The 20,872-nt window shown below is 40.6% G+C and overlaps 1 protein-coding gene across 3 annotated transcripts in view; it reads left to right on the forward strand.

Annotated features, from left to right (window-relative positions):
- Positions 1-20,872, forward strand: part of ANKRD26 (ankyrin repeat domain containing 26) — a 112,551-nt gene that overhangs the window by 39,841 nt on the left and 51,838 nt on the right. For 2 of the 3 annotated variants that reach the window (XM_051820961.2, XM_051820963.2), the window contains exons 12-16: positions 906-993; positions 2,495-2,593; positions 3,218-3,246; positions 3,338-3,410; positions 19,935-20,128. In XM_051820961.2, the coding sequence (XP_051676921.2) occupies positions 906-993; positions 2,495-2,593; positions 3,218-3,246; positions 3,338-3,410; positions 19,935-20,128 (483 nt within the window). The remainder of the gene's footprint in view (positions 1-905; positions 994-2,494; positions 2,594-3,217; positions 3,247-3,337; positions 3,411-19,934; positions 20,129-20,872) is intronic. The other variant, XM_051820962.2, reaches the window with a different exon arrangement.

The raw sequence follows: 20,872 nt of genomic DNA on the forward strand, positions 1-20,872 counted from the left end.
TGCTGTGCCAGGTAGGTGAAGGACATTCTGGGCAGAGAAAACAGTGCATGTTGTTAAGTTCCTCATTGTACTCTTACCATCCCAGAATGACCAGGAGGCACAAAGCGGGATAAACATCTTCATAATTATTTGTATATTATAATATGTAGAAAAGAATGAACAATTAAAGTGCCTGGCCCACTTTACGTGCTTAATAAATAAATGTTCTTCTCTTTTTATTAAGGCTCATTCCACCTGTTTCAAAGTTATTTCTTAGTGGAGAACGTTGCCTACTATATCTAATACAAGTGTTTGCTTACTGTTACTTAAGGACAACTAAAGAAAAGTCTTGCTTACTATGTTGTCATTTTATTCAACCAATTTTCCTATCATTAAAATTGTTATCAAAAATATTTAATTTTGCTAAACCTTGTTTATATAAATGAAGCAACTTCTGCAGTGTCTTGTTTATACTTAACAAGATATACTTTGATGTTTTGTATGCAAAATAATCTTATTTAATCCTAAAACTGTTTCTATCACTGGAAATATGATAAATATTTAATGTATTATAATTACAGATATTAAACAATCTGTTTAAATGTGTATTTTTAAAATATCCTCTTATTTTTGATGTGGAATGTAGAGTATTTGAAGTTATTCTTATGGAAATATGCAAATGTATTATGTCTTCTTGAGCAGCTTCCTCTGGACTCCTGAGCTCAGTTTAGAGTCAGTACACATGAAGACAAGGTTGACTTGGTCTCCAGAGCACACAGGAGGTTCTCTGTTGAAATGTTTTGGTTTTCATACCAGCCCTCTAGTTTTTAAGCCTCTTGCTTTTTAAAACAGGAACGTCAGATAGTTTTCATAGTAAGTGGTTAGGAAATCTCATGCCAACTCATCATTGATGTTAATTTTGACAGAGTATTTCTGAAAGTCCTCCACATAAGTCTGTTGATCACTCTGAGGCCACAGATCAAAGAAGAAAAAGTATACATGAAGAAGTAGACGGTAAGAACTGGGTTTTATTTTAAAAAGTCATTTGACAGAATGTTTATTTAAAATAAAAGCACGGATAGGAATATCTGACTACCAAGGAAAGTCACCTATTAAATGCATAGTGAGGTAAAAGAGAAGTGAGATGGCGATAGGTTGTACATCTTACCACGTGTCAGCAAATAGACTAAATTGTGAGTGCCAGATCTTGTAGAATGGCAGGAATGGCAGGAAATGAGCAGGAGGCAAGGAGGAAGAGAATGAACGGGGACGGCAGAGAGTACAGTGGTAAATGAAGGAAGGAGAAATGGGTATACATAGTAGGAGGTGATGAAGGAAAATCATTCCTTTGGGCCCGCCATCCATGTGTGTAATTTGATGTCACATGAAATGTTACTTCACAGGATAGTGGCCAAAATAAGACTTGGAAAGAAGAGAGTAGGGTTAGTTACGGAGAGGACAAGAACGGGTTTCAATTTCAGGGAGGTGATGTGGGGATGAATGTGAAGCTGGATTCCGAGAGGGTAAGTTGAGGAAAGGAATGTGGAAGTAAACTCCGTACAGAGCAGATCTCCTCTGACTTTGGCGAGCCACCAGCGGATCTTGTTAAAACACACATTCTGATTCAGCAGTGTGGGGTTCCGCATCTTAACAGGGTCTCAGGCGAAGCCTATGCTGCTGGCCCTCAGACCCTGCTCGGGGTCACACTGTGGAGGTTCCTCTTCCGAGAAATCTGGAGGAGGAGCCGTTGCATAGCGGTCCAAGACCTAGCAGGACAGAGGAAGAGAATTATTTTACTTTTGTTTCTAAGCGTGTTTCTAGCCAGAGGAAGGAACAAAGAGATAGATAGAAATGATAGATGTAAGATACAGCTGCTAAATAAGAAAGAAAGGAGTGGTGGGGATAACTTACAAAAAGAAGGTAAAGAGGAGAAGTGCGGCCCCCGGCTCTGGAGATTACTTTTGAGAGGAAGGGCAGTAGTGGAGGGGAAGACGGGGGGGAAGAAGGAAGTTAGCTTAGTGGTTTTGGAATTAATCATGAGAAGCTTGAGAGAACTCTCAAATGACTTCAGAATATTGACACCCAAACAGAGGACTTGAGATTCCCGGAAGCAGAATGGATGCTAGAATTGTGATAAAGTACAGCCACTCATTTCTCTCTCCTTAGCTGTTAAGCATTAATAATATATGTTACATTGATGTTTGTTATTAAAGTGAAATTAATTTGAAGATTGAAGCATTAACTAATTTTTTAAAGATAACTGATTTTTTGGAAGAGAGCTGTTTCATAAAATCCTTTTAAAGACTGACATGCTATACCTATACCTATCCAGATTACTCTTGGAAACAAAAGACATCATACAGTTCATTCCTTTGGTATCAAAATTTTTATTTTCAGTAAATATTGCACTAGTATTGAAGTATAAAAGGATATTGATAATTTGTGCCATTTCTGTTTTTTTCCTTTTTGATAACTATATTTCAATACTGAAAGCTGATTATGCCTTATTTCTTAGATGTGTTTTATATACCTTCTTGCATCAGTGGATCAAGAAACTTTAAGATGGCTAAGCTAGAGGATACAAGAAGTGTAGGCATACCAGTAGGCCGCATGGGTATGGAAAAAACAGTGTGGATTTTTTACAAACTGTTATTCTACAAGTGTATATCCAATGTGATCAATTAAGAACATCTTCTCTGCTGAGAAATGAATTATACTTTTCAGCTTAACTGTTGTTGCGTCTGCATACTTTCTAAATTATAGGACATACTGAAACGCAAGATAAATACTTGTAGTATAATGGTGGAAATTATTTTTATGTGTTGCATTGAAGAGTGAGGTGTTGCTTTCTACCATCAGCTTTGACATTTGTCCTCTTGAGATCATGTTTTGCTCCTCTGAGTAAAGAACTTTCCCCCTCATCACTCAGCATAGTCCTACTGGTAAATGTGCACTTTTCTGCCTTGGTGACCATCATATCAAACACAATCTCACTTTTGAAATTAACTGCATGTTCTATGAAACCTATCTGATTCTTTTTCTCTTCACTATATTCCTGGCATGGTTCTTTGCTAATCAAAATAAATAAATAAATAAATAAATAAATCCACACCTAAACCTAAAGGCATTATTTTCAAAGCCAAGCATGAAGACTCAGCTTGATACTAACTCTGCATCAATTTGTGGCTGGCCCTGTTGTATTTATATGTAATTGATTTTATATCCATTTGCTTTTTAGAGTCTCCTGAGAAATACTCTCATTTGAAGGTAATTAACTTTTATATTTTTATCCTGAATTATTAACTACATACTGTATGAGATACACATTATTAATCATTTTGTCTTAAAACCTATTCAGCCTGCTGTTGAAGTGAAAGATTCTGTTCCAAATAAAGAGATAGGAATGAAGGATGTACAAACCTCCAGATCAGGTAGGTTTTGCAATAAAAATTTGATTCTGGGAAGAAGTACATTAAAGTATTTGAAATCATCCCTGTCTTCATATTCTTAATTCTTTTTTTATTTCTAAGTTTGATGGAATTAATGCAGATCTCATTGTCAGTATCTATAATTTTTTTAAAAGATTTATTTATTTGCTTGAAAGTGAGAGTCACACAGAGAGAGGAGAGAGAGACAGAGGTCTTCTATCCGACGGTTCACTCCCCAATTGGCCGCAATGGCTAGAACTGTGCCGATCCGAAGCCAGGAGCCAGGAGCCTCTTCCGGGCTTCCCATGAGAGTGCAGGGGCCCAAGCACTTGGGCCATCTTCCACTCAGATCCCAGGCCATAGCAGAGAGCTGGTTCAGAAGTGGAGCATCTGGGATTAGAACCGGTGCACATATGGGATGCCAGCGCTTCAGGCCAGGGCATTAACCCACTGCACCACAGCGCCGGCCCCCGTATCTATATTTCACAACAAGGTAGTTACAAGCTGTAAGAAGAGGGATTTTTGGCCAGCGCCATGGCTCACTAGGCTAATCCTCTGCCTTGCGGCGCCAGCAACCTCGGGTTCTTGTCCTGGTCGGGGTGCCGGATTCTGTTCCGGTTGCTCCTTTTCCAGTCCAGCTCTCTGCTGTGGCCCGGGAGTGCAGTGGAGGATGGCCCAAGTGCTTGGGCCCTGCATCTGCATGGGAGACCAGGAGAAGCACCTGGCTCCTGCCATCGGATCAGCGCGGTGCGCTGGTCACAGCGCGCCGGCCGTAGCAGCCATTGGAGGGTGAACCAACGGAAAAGGAAGACCTTTCTCTGTGTGTGTCTCTCTCTCTCACTGTCCACTCTGCCTGTCAAAAAAAAAAAAAAAAAAAAAAAAAAAAAAAAAAAAAAAGAGGGGTTTTAAAAATGTAAATTTTAACTTGGATGTTTCCACTTTTGTGTTTCTATATCCTGAAGTTCCCAGTTTGGAATCCATATACTTTGTAGGGAGCCGCAGCTAAATTCAGAATCTCAAGGTTTTTCTAATCATTTAGAATGCTGTGTATTTCTTATCTTTACCTAGAGCAAACTTTACATGATAATATGTCGTTAGTGCTTTAACTTAATTATTTCATCTTAGACTTGTTACATTGATGATCGTAAGCCAGTCTGATGTTTTGATTACCCAACTCTGTATGTGTGTATGTATCTTTTTTTTTTTTTTTGGACAGGCAGAGTGGACAGTGAGAGAGAGAGACAGAGAGAAAGGTCTTCCTTTGCCGTTGGTTCACCCTCCAATGGCTGCCGCGGCCGGCGCACCATGCTGATCCGAAGGCAGGAGCCAGGTGCTTCTCCTGGTCTCCCATGGGGTGCAGGGCCCAAGCACCTGGGCCATCCTCCACTGCACTCCCGGGCCACAGCAGAGAGCTGGCCTGGAAGAGGGGCAACCGGGACAGAATCCGGCGCCCTGACTGGGACTAGAACCTGGTGTGCCGGCGCCGCAAGGCAGAGGATTAGCCTAGTGAGCCGCGGCGCCAGCCCGTATCTTTGAATATTTAAAATGAAGACAATATTAAATCATTCCTTATTACTGTAGTAGATTCAGTCTTTTAAAATAATGATTCTGAAACTTTTTGGATATAGGATGCTTTTATATATTAAAAATTATTCCCTGTTTCAAAGAGCTTTTGTTCAAGTGGGTTGTTCAGTTGATATTTAGTATATTAAAAATTCAAACTGAAAGATTTTAAGTACAGTCATGTGCATTCAGACATAATAGCAATTAGAACAGTGATCCAGGTGTGGGTGTTGTACAGGAGGCTAAGCTGCTGCTTGGGGTGCCTGCATCCTGTATCAGAGTGCCTGTTCAATTCCTGGTACTTTTGCTTTCGATCCAACTTCCTGAGGCACCATATGATGGCTGAGGTCTCTTGAATCCTCATGAAAGACCAGAACGGAGGTTGAAGCTCCTGACTTTGGCCTGGCCCAGCCCTGACTATCGGAGCATTTGAATTGCAGATTAAACTAGCTGGTAGAAGAGCATGCTCTCTCACTCTCTCGCTCTCTCTGTTACTCTGCCTTTCTAGTAAGTTGAAAATAGAAAAACATTTTTTTAAAAAGAACAGTGATCCATTAACCATTAGATCTATTGGGTTTTGACAGGTCATGTATCTGAAAAACTCCATAGCACACTTAGAATGAGAGTGACAATGGCAAATAGCATTAAGTATTATTTAACCTTTTGGTACCTGATGAACTCCAGGGGTTCTTGGGTCATTATCTAGAACCACCATTTAAAACCCTATTTTAGAGGAGTACACATTGTGACACAATGAGTTAAGCTGCCACTTGCAGTGCCAGCTTCCCATGTGGGTCCCAATTTGTGTGTCAGCTGCTCCATTTTCTATCCATTCACCTGCTGATGTACCTGGAAAAGCAGTGGAAGTGGCTGAAGTGCTTGGGCCCCCGAAAGAAGTTCCTGGCTCCTGACTTTTGGTCAGTTGTGGCCATCTAGGGAGTGAAGTAGCAGATAGAAGGTCTCACTCCCTTCCCCTCTCCTTCTCTCCCCCCTCTCCACCTCTCCCTTTCTCCCTCTCCCTGTGTAATGTTGCCTTTCAAATCAATCAACAAATCTTAGAAAAAAAAAAAAAAACCTGTATAGGGTTCTTGGATGTCAGATGATAAAAGTGCCCTTGATGGTGATAATGATGAAACAGTCTTTAAAGCTTAACATCTGTGTTTCTAGCTTTTCTCACTTATCTTAAAAAAACATAAGTCTGATAATTGTTTATAAAGGAAGAGGCAAATAGTTGTTATATATACATTTCCTGTCTCATGGATCTAGTATGAATCTAGATTTATCCTATATTTTTGTGGAAATAATTACATCACTTAAGGCTATCAGTTTTCATGCAAATTTAGGATATTCACCCAAGGCTTCAAAAGTGAATTCTGAAGATATTGGTGCATTATAGAAAGAACATCTCATTGTAATTAAAGTTGCTTTTTTATTTAAATTAGTGTATTCATTTAGAGTTATTTTAAAACCTGTCTTTATAATCCACCCAATACTGTTATGCATATTCAGACTTAAAATGGTTGGACACATGTTCTATTTATTAAAAAAAAAAACCCTCATATCCTTACAAAAATTTACTAATAAGCAAAACTTACTGGAAGAAAAAGTATGTAATAAAGAGTATTCAGTTAATCAAATACTAAAAAATAAAACCTAGCAAAAATGACAGGTAAAAATTAAGCTTATCTAAATAAATGACAGGTGGAGGTCATGTGAAATATAAACAATTGAGAATTAATGGGTAGAGAAGAGGACATGGGACTGCTTCTCTGAAGAAAGAATTTGTACGTCAGATTTGTATCTTATTTATGATCTAATAGTTGAAAATTTTTTTTGTTTTCAGAATTTTAGTTTGTGATTCCAATAGTTTGCTTAGTAACATGACTTGTCAAAGGTCAGGGACTTTAAAGTTGATGATAAATATTCATTTGAATCACAGCCAAGATCAGTCAGCATACATAGAATTGAGATAGATGACCTTACTAGATGAAGAAAAGCTTTAATATTGGAGTTGGGTTTCTTTAGGGAATTCTCTCCATGAGTGCTGTGAATCACAGGCAGCAGAAAATAGCAAGAAAGATACATCATAAGCAGTGTGACCTCAGGACTGCACCCGCCCTCAGCCAAGCAGAAAAACCTGACTCTGGGGTGGGGGTGAAATAACAGGAGATTAGGACCTAGTGAATGTGTGGTGCTAATGAACTGAGACTGTGAAAAAAGAGACGGTAGGTAAGAGAATTCACAGAATTCACATGAGTACTTTCCAGAGAGGCTACAATTTCGTAACCTTGGCAACCCAGTGGGAGACTGCAGGAGAATTTGAGCCCACATTGAGGGCAGCACAGATTCCCTGTGTGGTCCTTGGAGAAGAGCTTCTGATCTCTGGCTCCTGTGGGTATATCATTCGCCTGCTAACTACCTTCAATTCTGCTCAGCTGTGCGGAATTACTTCCCTTCTGAATCAAAAAAAAAAAAAAAAAAGAGAGAGAGAGAGAGAGAGAGATTTACCATGCCTAACCTGGGAGTGTCACCTTTGGCACACCCTTAACCCCGAGGAACCAACAGCTCTCAGGCCACACCCATCTCAAGTCTCTAAGGCTCCATCAAAAGCAGACAGTCCACTTAATACAGTCATAGTATAAAAAAAAAAAAAAAAAAAAAAAAAAAAAAAAAAAAACACAGCGAGGGTAGAGGAATCCAAAGACTATCTCCACAATGCCAAGCAACAAATGCAGAAACTGAGGAAACAAGAACAAGGAAGACATTATGGCACCCCCACATGAACAAGACACCCCAAGCCAAGATTATGAAGATGATGAGATGGAAGAAATGCAAGAAACGGATTTCAAAAAATTTATGATAAGAATAATTAGAAGTTTTCAAAAACAAATGCTTGAGCTATGGAAATCCTTACTGGACAGGATAAAAAATCTCCTTCGAGAAAATGAAATCTTAAGGAGGAATCAAAATGAAATGCAGAAAACACCAGAAATCAACCCAAACATCTACAGCCAACTTATATTTGACCAAGGATCTAAAACCAATTCCTGGAGCAAGGACAGTCTATTCAATAAATGGTGCTGGGAAAACTGGATTTCCACATGCAGAAGCATGAAGCAAGACCCCTACCTTACACCTTACACAAAAATCCACTCAACGTGGATTAAAGACCTAAATCTACATCCTGACACCATTAAGTTATTAGAGAACATTGGAGAAACCCTTCAAGATATTGGCACAGGCAAAGAATTTCTGGAAAAGACCCGGGAGGCACAGGCAGTCAAAGCCAAAATCAACTATTGGGATTGCATCAAATTGAGAAGTTTCTGTACTGCAAAAGAAACAGTCAGGAGAGTGAAGAGACAACCGACAGAATGGGAAAAAATATTTGCAAACTATGCAACAGATAAAGGGTTAATAACCAGAATCTACAAAGAGATCAAGAAACTCCACAAAAACAAAACCAACAACCCACTTAAGAGATGGGCCAAGGACCTCAATAGACATTTTTCAAAAGAGGAAATCCAAATGGCCAACAGGCACATGAAAAAATGATCAGGATCACTAGCCCACAAAGAAATGCAAATCAAAACCACAATGAGGTTTCACCTCACCCCGGTTAGAATGGCTCACATTCAGAAATCTACCAACAACAGATGCTGGCGAGGATGTGGGGAAAAAGGGACACTAACCCACTGTTGGTGGGAATGCAAACTGGTCAAGCCACTATGGAAGTCAGTCTGGAGATTCCTCAGAAACCTGAATATAACCCTACCGTTCGACCCAGCCATCCCACTCCTTGGAATTTACCCAAAGGAGTTTAAATTGACAAACAAAAAAGCGGTCTGCACCCTAGTGTTTATTGCAGCACAATTCACAATAGCCAAGACCTGGAACCAACCTAAATGCCCATCAACGGTAGACTGGATAAAGAAATTATGGGATATGTATTCTCTAGAATACTATACCGCAGTAAGAAACAATGAAATCCAGTCATTTGCAACAAAATGGAGGAATCTGGAACACATCATGCTGAGTGAAGTAAGCCAGTCCCAAAGGGACAAATACCATATGTTCTCCCTGATCGGTGACAACTGACTGAACACCAAAAAGGAAACCTCCTGAAGTGAAATGGACACTATGAGAAATGGTGACTTGATCAGCATAGCCCTGACTGTTAATGAACAACTTAATACATTAAAAAAAAAAAAAAAAAACGCAGAAACTAGTAGAACAGGAAAGTGTGATAGTGAAGAGAAATCAAAATGAAATGACGAACTCAATAGATCAAATGACAAACACATTAGAGAGCCTTAAAAACAGAGTCAGTGAAACAGAAGAGAGAATATCAGACTGAGAAGACAGAGCACAGGAAAGTTTACAGTCAACCCAAAGAAAAAAGAGGAAATTAGAAATCTAAAAAATATTGTTGGGAATCTACAGGATACTATTAAAAAACCCAACATTCGGGTTCTAGGAGTTCCTGAAGGCATGGAGAGAGAAAAAGGATTTGAAGGCCTTTTTAGTGAGATACTTGCAGAGAACTTCCTGGGTTTGGAGGACAGAGACATCCTAGTACAGGAAGCTCATAGAACCCCTAGTAAACATGACCAAAAGAGATCCTCACCACGACACGTTATAACCAAACTCACCAAAGTGAAACATAAGGAAAAGATTCTAAAATGTGCAAGAGAGAAACGCAGATTACTCTGAGGATCTCTAATTAGACTCACAGCAGACTTCTCATCAGAAACCCTCCAGGCTAGGAGGGAATGGTGAGACATAGCCCAGGTACTAAGAGAGAAAAACTGCCAGCACAGAATATTATATCCTGCAAAGCTCTCATTTGTGAATGAAGGTGAAATAAAGACCTTTCATAGCAAACAGAAATTGAAAGAATTTGTCGTCACTCATCCAGCCCTGCAAAAGATGCGTAAAGATGTGTTACAACCAGAAACACAGTCATCAATATGAAAGAAGGTAAAGGAAGGAAACCTCATAGCAAAAGATCACAGGACGTTCAAAGCATATATTAGAAAATATCTTTGGCAAATGGCAGGGCAAAGTTAGTACTTATCAATAGTCATATTGAACATTAATGGCTTGAACTGTCCAGTTAAAAGACACAGATTGCGGCCGGCGCCGCGGCTCACTAGGTTAATCCTCCGCTTTGCGGCACTGGCACACCGGTTTCTAGTCTCGGTCGGGGTGCCGGATTCTGTCCCGGTTGCCCCTCTTCCAGGCCAGCTCTCTGCTGTGGCCCGGGAGTGCAGTGGAGGATGGCCCAGGTGCTTGGGCCCTGCACCCCATGGGAGACCAGGATAAGTACCTGGCTCCTGCCATCGGATCAGCACGGTACGCCGGCCTCAGCAGCCATTGGAGGGTGAACCAACAGCAAAGGAAGACCTTTCTCTCTGTCTCTCTCTCACTGTCCCCTCTGCCTGTAAAAAAATTTTTAAATAAATTAAAAATTAAAAAAAAAGATACAGATTGGCTGATTGTGTTAAGGAACAAAACCCATCTATTTGCTACTTACAAGAAACATATCTTTCCACCAAAGATGCATACAGACTGAAAGTGAAAGGCTGGGAAAAAAAATACCATTCCAACAGAAATGAAAAAAGAGCGGGCGTAGCCATCTTAATATCAGACAAAATAAACGTTAACATAAAAACTGTTAAGAGACAAAGAGGGGCACTATATAATGATTAAGGGATCAATTCAACAGGAAGATATAATTATTATAAATGTATATGCACCTAATTACAGGGCACCAGTTTATTTAAAAGATTTGTTAAGGGACTTAAAGGGAGACTTAGACTCCAACACAGTAATACTGGGGGACTTCAATACTCCACTCTCAGAAATAGACAGATCAACAGGACAGAAGATTAACAAGGAGACAGTAGATTTAAACGACACTATAGCCCAAATGGATCTAACAGATATATACAGAACTTTTCATCCTACACATAAAGAATTTACATTCTTCTCAGCAGTACATGGAACCTACTCTAGGACTGACCACATGCTAGTCCATAAAGCAAGTCTCAGCAAATTCAAAAGAATTGCAATCGTACCATGCAGCTTCTCAGACCATAGAGGAATGAAGTTGGAAATTAGCAACTCAGGAATCCCTAGAAAATATGCAAACACATGGAGATTGAACAACATGCTCCTGAATGAACAATGGATCATAGAAGAAATCAAAAGAGAAATCAAAAACTTTCTGGAAGTAAATGAGGATAACAGCACAACATACCAAAACTTATGGGATATAGTAAAAGTAGTGTTAAGAGGCAAGTTTATACCAATAGGTGCCTACATCAAGAAATTGGAAAGGCTCCAATAAATGAGCTTTCAATGCATCTCAAGGATCTAGCAGCAAACCAGATCCAAATCTAGTAGGAAAAGAGAAATAATTAGAAAAGAAATCAACAGGATTGAATTAAAAAAATTACAAAAAATCAGCCAAATGAGGAGCTGGTTTTTTGAAAAAATAAACAAAATTGACACCCCATTGGCCCAACTAACTAAAAAAAGAAAAGACCAAAATCAATAAAATCAGAGATGAAAAAGGAAACGTAACAACAGACACCACAGAAATAAAAAGAATCATCAGAAATTAATACAAGGACTTGTATGCCAGCAAACAGGGAAATCTATCAGAAATGGATAGATTCCTGGACACATGCAACCTACCTAAATTGAACCAGGAAGACATTGAAAACCTAAACAGACCCATAACTGAGACAGAAATTGAAACAGTAATAAAATCCCTCCCAACAAAGAAAAGCCCAGGACCAGATGGATTCACTGCTGAATTCTACCAGACATTTAAAGAAGAACTAACTCCAATTCTTAAACTATTCAGAACAATCGAAAAAGAGGGAATCCTCCCAAATTCTTTTCATGAAGCCAGCATCACCTTAATTCCTAAGCCGGAAAAAGATGCAGCACTGTAAGAGAATTACAGACCAATATCCCTGATAAACATAGATGCAAAAATCCTTAATAAAATTCTGGCCAATAGAATGCAACAACACTTCAGAAAGATCATCCACCCAGACCAAGTGGGATTTATCCCTGATATGCAGGGATGGTTCAATGTTTGCAAAACAATGTGATACACCACATTAACAGACTGCAGAATAAAAACCATATGATTATCTCAATAGATGCAGAGAAAGCATTTGATAAAATACAACACCCTTTCATGATGAAAACTCTAAACAAACTGGGTATGGAAGGAACATTCCTCAATGCAATCAAAGCAATCTATGAAAAACCCACGGAAAACATCCTATTGAATGGGGAAAAGTTGGAAGCATTTCTGCTGAGATCTGGTACCAGACAGGGATGCCCACTCTCACCACTGCTATTCAATATAGTTCTGGAAGTTCTAGCCAGAGCTATTAGGCAAGAAAAAGAAATTAAAGGGATACAAATTGGGAAGGAAGAACTCAAACTATTCCCTCTTTGCAGATGATATGATTCTTATTTAGGGGATCCAAAGAACTCTACTAAGAGACTATTGGAACTCATAGAAGAGTTTGGCAAAGTTTCAGGATATAAAATCGGTGCACGAAAATCAACAGCCTTAGCCGGCGCCGTGGCTCAATAGGCTAATCCTCCACCTTGCGGCGCCGGCACACCGGGTTCTAGTCCCGGTCGGGGCACCGGATTCTGTCCCGGTTGCCCCTCTTCCAGGCCAGCTCTCTGCTATGGCCAGGGAGTGCAGTGGAGGATGGCCCAGGTGCTTGGGCCCTGCACCCCATGGGAGACCAGGAAAAGCACCTGGATCCTGGCTCCTGCCATCGGATCAGCGCGGTGCGCCGGCTGCAGCGGCGGCCATTGGAGAGTGAACCAACGGCAAAGGAAGACCTTTCTCTCTGTCTCTCTCTCACTGTCCACTCTGCCTGTCAAAAAAAAAAAAAAAAAAAAGAAAATCAACAGCCTTTGTATACACAGGCAATGCCATGGCTGAGAAAGAACTTCTAAGATCAATCCCATTCACAATAGCTACAAAAACAATCAAATACCTTGGAATAAACTTAACCAAGGACGGTAAAGATCTCTATGATGAAAATTACAAAACCTTAAAGAAATAGAAGAGGATACCAAAAAATGGAAAAATCTTCCATGCTCATGGATTGGAAGAATCAATGTCATCAAAATGTCCATTCTCCCAAAAGCAATTTATAGATTGAGTGCGATACCAATCAAAATACCGAAGACCTTCTTCTCAGATATGGAAAAAATGATGCTGAAATTCATATGGAGGCACAAGAGACCTCGAATAGCTAAAGCAATCTTGTACAACAAAAACAAAGCCAGAGGCATCACAATACCAGATTTCAGGACATACTACAGGGCAGTTGTAATCAAAACAGCATGGTACTGGTACAGAAACAGATGGATAGACCAATGGAACAGAATAGAAACACCAGAAATCAATCCAAACATCTACAGCCAACCTATATTTGATCTAGGATCCAAAACCAATCCCTGGAGTAAGGACAGTCTATTCAATAAATGGTGCTGGGAAAATTGGGTTTCCACGTGTAGAAGCATGAAGCAAGACCCCTACCTTTCACCTTACACAAAAATCCACTCAACATGGATTAAAGACCTAAATCTACAACCCAACACCATCAAATTATTAGAGAACATTGGAGAAACCCTGCAAGATACAGGTACCGGCAAAGACTTCTTGGAAAAGACCCCGGAAGCACAGGCAGTCAAAGCCAAAATTAACATTTGGGATTGCATCAAATTGAGAAGTTTCTGTACTGCAAAAGAAACAGTCGGGAGAGTGAAGAGGCAACCGACAGAATGGGAAAAAATATTTGCAAACTATGCAACAGATAAAGGGTTGATAACCAGAATCTACAAAGTAATCAAAGTCCACAACATCAAAACAAACAACCCACTTAAGAGATGGGCCAAGTACCTCAATGGACATTTTTTAAAAGAGGAAATCCAAATGGCCAACGGACACATGAAAAAATGTTCAAGATCATTAGCAATCAGGGAAATGCAAATCAAAACCACAATGAGGTTTCACCTCACCCCGGTTAGAATGGCTCACATTCAGAAATCTACCAACAATAGATGCTGGCGAGGATGTGGGGAAAAAGGGACACTAACCCACTGTTGGTGGGAATGCAAACTGGTCAAGCCACTATGGAAGTCAGTCTGGAGATTCCTCAGAAACCTGAATATAACCCTACCGTTCGACCCAGCCATCCCACTCCTTGGAATTTACCCAAAGGAAATTAAATTGGCAAACAAAAAAGCGGTCTGCACATTAATGTTTATTGCAGCTCAATTCAAAATAGCTAAGACCTGGAACCAACCCAAACGCTCATCAATAGCAGACTGGATAAAGAAATTATGGGACATGTACTCTATAGAATACTATACATCTGTCAAAAACAGTGAAATCCGGTCATTTGCAACAAAATGGAGGAATCTGGAAAACATCATGCTGAGTGAATTAAGCCAGTCCCAGAGGGACAAATATCATATGTTCTCCTTGATCGGCGATAACTGAGCACCAAAGGGGAAACCTGTTGAAGTGAAATATGGATACTATAAGAAACAGTGACTTGATCAGCCCTTGTCCTGACTGTTGATGTACAATTTAATACTTTATACCTTTTAGAATTTTTTTTTTTGTTCTAGTACTATTGGTTGAACTCTCTAATTAACACACAATTATTCTTAGGTGTTTAAATTTAAATGAAAAGTGATCCCTGTTAAATATAAGAGTGGGAATAAGAGAGGGAGGAGATGTACAATTTGGGACATGCTCAATCAGACTTGCCCCAAATGGTGGAGTTAGAAACGTGCCAGGGTATTCCAATTCAATCCCATCAAGGTGGCATATACCAGTGCCATCTCACTAGTCCAAGTGATCAACTTCAGTCCACAGTTGATCACACTGATTGGTCTAAGAGTCAAAGGGATCACACAAACAAGACTAGTGTCTGCTAATACTACCTGATAGAATAAAAAAGGGAGAGAACGATCCAACATGGGAAGTGGGATGCACAGCAGACTCATAGAATGGCAGATGTCCTAAATAGCACTCTGGCCTCAGAATCAGCCCTTAAGGCATTCGGATCTGGCTGAAGAGCCCATGAGAGTATTTCAGGCATGGAAAGCCAAGACACTCTGGCAAAAAACAAAAAAAAAACCCACCAAACCCTAAATGAAAGCTCTCTGTGAGTGAGATCCCAGTGGAAAGAATGGGGCCATCAAAGAAGGTACCTTTCTCTGAAGGGAGGAGAGAACTTCCACTTTGACATGACCCTGTCGGAATAAGATCGAAGTCCGTGAACTCAAAAGACTTCCATAGCCTTGGCAACTCATGACAAGAGCCTAGGGAGATTACTGATGCCATAACCAAGAGTGTCAAATCGTTAAGTCAACAACAGGAGTCACTGTGTACTTACTTCTCATATGGGATCTGTCCTTAATGTGTTGTCCAATGTGAAGTAATGCTATAACTAGTACTGAAACAGTATTTTACACTTTGTGTTTCTGTGTGGGTACAAACTGATGAAATCTTTACTTAATATATACTAAATCGGTCATCTGTATACAAAGAGAATTGAAAATGAATCTTGATGTGAATGGAATGGGAGAGGGAGCGGGAGATGGGAGGGGTGTGAGTGGGAGGGAAGTTATGGGCGGGGGGGAGCCATTGTAATCCATAAACTGTACTTCGGAAATTTATATTTACTAAATAAAAGTTTTTTAATAAATAGGAAGAAAAATAATAAAGTCCATAGAGCAGTCAACCCTAGAATCCTGCATAGCTTAATATAGTTCCTGACTTTTCAAAAATCACTACATGGCAAAATATACTGTGCTAACTTCCCTTACACAACCTGCAATCCTCATCATACCATTTAGCAAGCCATTTGCCTTCTTCATCTTTTTTTTTTTTTTTTTTTTTTTTGGACAGGCAGAGTTACACAGTGTGAGAGAGAGACAGAGAGAAAGATCTTCCTTCCGTTGGTTCACCCCCCAAAATGGCCGCTACGGCCGGCGCTGTGCCAATCTGAAGCCAGGAGCCAGACGCTTCCTCCTGGTCTCCCATGCAGATGCAGGGCCCAAGCACTTGGGCCATCCTCCACTGCCTTCCCGGGCCACAGGAGAGAGCTGGACTGGAAGAGGAGCAACCGGGACAGAACTGGCGCCCATATGGGATGCCGGCGCTGCAGGCGGAGGATTAACCAAGTGAGCCATGGTGCCGGCCTTTGTATTCTTCTTTAACCAAAGCAACATACAAACAACAAGGAGAATTGGGGGAACCAGTAGTTTCATTTAGGCTTATATTCTCATAAACTCGACGGTGGGTACCAGCATTGTATTTAGAACTTTCACCAGATGGGAACACCATGCAGAGATGTAACAGTTACCTGCCCAAACAGTCTGGTTTTTTCACTTTGTTTTTGCAACTCTGAATATACAAATGTTAGAACTATATGCAACACAATTTTAGTAAAGGGCTTTCTAAGACCAAATATTGAGTTATTTCTTACAAATTCTATGACTTTATATATGATAGAGTTGACTTTCCTGGTATTGAAGGGAATCAGTGAGAGTTTGCTATAAAGTATCTCCTTGGCTGTATCACATGGTTCATCTTTTTGTTTTCTTATTTCATAAGAAATACTGGTTTATTTAAAGATTTATCTTATTTATTTGAAAGACAGAGTTACAGAGAGAGGTAGAGACAGAGAGTAAGGTCTTCCATCCGCTGGTTCACTCTCCAGATGGCCGCAATGGCTGTAGCTGCGCCGATCTGAAACCAGGAGCCAGGAGCTTCTTCTGGGTCTCCCACGTGGGTGCAGGGGCCCAAGCAGTTGGGCCATCCTCTACTGCTTTCCCAGGCCATAGCAGAGACCTGGATCAGAAGTGGAGTAGCCGGGTCTGGAACCGCTGCCCATATGGGATGCTGGCACTGCAGGCCAGGGCTTTAACCCTCTGCACCACAGTGCTGGCCCCAAGAAATACTGGTTTTAAGGAGTGCTTTGTGTGTGTGTGTGTGTGTGTGTGTAAATATGAATATAAATATATGCGTACATTTTAATTCTACTAGGACACTCAGTATCTCTTGGTACTATCTAACGACTTCTGCTATGCATTCTGCTTAATGTGCACAGTAGTGCAGTGCCTTAATCCACCTTATGATCAGGTAGTTGCCTTTTTTTCTGTTACTTGTAGAATTAAAATTGTGTTTAAAAAAGTTATCAGTTATCTCTTTGACTATAAGCTACAAATTCAAAGTTTCTGACCTATCCCAATGACGTGTTTGCTCTCATTTCTTTATGAATTTAGAAGATCCTAGAAGCAGGACTTTTAAAACAAAATGCCGGATTTCCCTCAACCAGGGAAGTACACAAAGCAAACATGGCATCTTTCTTGCAGGTCATTTCCTGTCTCATTGGGTCCTTTGTAAAGTCATGAGCCCAGTCTGTTTCTCTGGGGACCCAGAAGAGTACACTTGCTCCTTTAGTACAGATTCCTTCTGTGCTAGGAACTGATCACTTTTACCCCAGGTGTCTGAGTGCAGGTCTGCACCCTCTTCCTTTTGCACCCTTGCCACTTAGTGCCACGCCCTCCTTTCACTCATATGCACCTCACACTCATCCTCCCCACAGCATTTCAAGTGATCCATCTCCAAGGCCAGTGTGACCACAGCAGTTCTTTAAAACGCGAATGTCCAAGTGTCTTACAATTGTGTAGGAGACATTCTGCGTCCCTCTTCTGCCTGACTCTCCATCCTTGGCCCTTCTCCCGGTCTCTGGCGTTATCGAGCACTTGGCGAGGCCTTCCTCACCAGTCCCTATCTTTAGGCAAATACGAGCTTCTCTGCCTCTCTCGCTGCTGCCTTGCGTGCTCTCACTTTTTTCTGCCCTCCATCCACTGTTTATTTTTTTTTAAAGGCAGAGTTACTGAGAGGTGGAGCCAGAATTTTTTTTAATATTTATTTTATATTAAATATTTAAATATTTTTTTGAAAGAGTTACAGAGAGAGGTAGACACAGAAAGAGAGGCCTTCTATCCGCTGGTTCACGCCCCCAGATGGCTGCAACAGCCGGAGCTGCACCGATCTGAAGCCAGGAGTCTGGAGCTTCCTCCAGGTCTCCCACGCTGGTGCAGGGGCCCAAGCACTTGGGCCATCTTCCACCACTTTCCCAGGCAATAGCAGAGAGCCGAATCAGAAGTGGAGCAGCCAGGACTAGAACCGGCGCCCATATGGGATGCTGGCGCTTCAGGCCAGGGTGTTAACCCACTGCGCCACAGCCCCAGCCCCAGGAGAGGACTTCTCTCTGCTTGTTCACTCCCAAAATGGCCACACTGGGCAGAGCTGAGCCAATCAGGAGCCAGGAGCTTCTTCCCGGTCTTCCACCTGGGTTTGGGGCTCAAGGACTTGGGCCAACTTCTGTTGTTTTTCCAGGTCATCGCAGAGAGCTGGATCAGAAGAGGAGCAGCTGGGACTCGAACTGGGGCCCATATGGAATGCCAGCACTGCACACAGCAGCTTTAGCTGCCATTCCACAACACCGCCCCCCCTCCACCCATTTTAATGTGGTTAATCTCAAACATTAAATTTCAGCTCAGGCATTATCAATAGGAAAGCCACCCCTGCCGATTTTATTTATGTTCTTAAACCCCAGTGCTTAACACTTAGTGTGAATTCAAAAAAGAATTATGGGGGCCGGCGCTGTGGCACAGTGGGTCAACGCCCTGGCCTCAAATGCTAGCATCCCATATGGGCGCCGGTTCTAGTCCTGGCTGCTCATCCTCCAATCCAGCTCTCTGCTATGGCCTGGGAAAGCAGTAGAAGATGGCCCAGGTCCTTGGGCCCCTGCACCCACTAGGAGTCCCGGAAGAAGCTCTTGGCTCCTGACCGGATCAGAGCAGCTCCGGCCGTTGCAGCCATCTGGGGAGTGAACCAGCAGATGGAAGGCCTCTCTCTCTGTCTCTACCTCTCTCTCTAACTCTTTCTAATAAAATAAAATAAATGTTTAAAAAACAAAAAAAGAATTATGGAGTAAAATAAAGACTCTTCATACAAACATGGCTTAAGAGGTTGTCCTCTAAATTTAGAAACAATGAGGGAAAACATAAAGAAATTATCGTTCAGATAGTAAAGATACAGTAGAAAAATTGATTCCTAATGTAGCCCTAAAGAAAGAAACACCCATTTCTCTGGGGAAAGACAGCCATAATCCAGGAAAACTTCACAAAGCAAGGTGAATCTTAAAAGATTTTTCAAATAATAGAGGAAAACATTTCAAATATATGGAGCAGAGATTTTACCAATGAGCATATGAAAAAGTAACTAATTTTGGAACCTATGAATGAAAAACATGCTTAGCATGTTATTAAAAAGGTATTGTTACGAGGCAAAGATTGGTGTATACTGTGACTTTGTATGTTTCCTCCATGTTTCAAAATTTTGTTTCTGACAATTTTATTCCTTTATGTTGGATAGATGAATTTATGAATGAATATTTCAAATGTTGGTGTGCCTTGAATCTGGTTGCATCTAGTGTCTTCCCAAGCAGTTTTTTCAACCTTTGGTTAATTGACAGTATTTCTTAAGTATATGTTTAACCAAAGATTAACCTGAATTTAAATTTTCAATTAATAAAATAAAAATTTTAAACATTTTCTATGTATTTTTATAAAGGCTATGGTGTCTAAGTGCTAAGTAGTTTATTTTAACTATATGAATAGTTTTATAGTAGAAGTAGATCTAGAAATTCGGATGATAAAAAATATGAACCAAAATACCATTAACTGGAAATTAGGCCCTAGACATATGCCTCAGTCTAGTGGTCCCAAAAGCCTTTTGGGTTTGTGGCTCATTTGCTGCAAAGAAATTGAAGCGTGTGACTTGAATAGACCAATAACAACACAGTGTTTCTGCTGTTACAGACAGTTTCAAGGAGACAGAAGCAGTGCAAGACACACCCAGGAAGCCACTGGATGGTAATCGCCGTGCTAGTAAGTGTGAAAGCGTGGAGTCTGAACTAGATGATGTGAGTTCTTCTCCCCCACACAGTGACTTAGAAATGACATCCGAGGAGGAGCAAGAAGAGCTCGAAGGTGGTGAAAATAAGCAGCCACAGGTCGGTAAAATCTTCACTTGTCTGATTTAATATTGTTTCATTGCTATAATAACATAGTACTATCCTAATGAAATTACTTTTGAGACTAGTTTTTTAAAATCAAATCACAGTTTAATATTTAATCTAAAAATCATCTTAAAACTTTATTGATTTTGTTTTTTATTTTAAAGGCAGAGAGAGAGAGCATTTTCCCATTTGCTGGTTCACTCCCCAAATACCCACAACAGTTAGGGCGGGACCAAGTCAAAGATGGGAGCTGTGTTGTGAGTGGTAGAGAGAGACCTTAACTGATCACCCAACTCATGTTTTCCACCTTTCCACAATATCTTACTTTATTGATTATTCCTGGAAAGTCAGCAGCAGGAGCCACAGGCCTGGGGTACCCAAAGATAGCTGTGCCTCCTTGTATTTGTAGGCAAGGGCACACTTTTGCACAATGACAAATTTTTAAAGCAATGTTAATCCACTAGGCCAAATTAATAACATAACCCATCCAATGACACCTGTAGGTAAAATAATTTAAGTTGAAAGTCAATTGTTGTTTTTTTTTTTAACTTTTATTTAATGAATATAAATTTCCAAAGTACGGCTTATGGATTACAATGGCTTCCCCCCCATAACGTCCCTCCCACCCGCAACCCTCCCCTTTCCCACTCCCTCTCCCCTTCCATTCACATGAGGATTCATTTTCAATTCTCTTTATATACAGAAGATCAGTTTAGCATACATTAAGTAAAGATTTCA

This window comes from Oryctolagus cuniculus, chromosome 13, assembly GCF_964237555.1.
Source record: "Oryctolagus cuniculus chromosome 13, mOryCun1.1, whole genome shotgun sequence".
Classification (NCBI taxonomy): Eukaryota; Metazoa; Chordata; class Mammalia; order Lagomorpha; family Leporidae; genus Oryctolagus; species Oryctolagus cuniculus.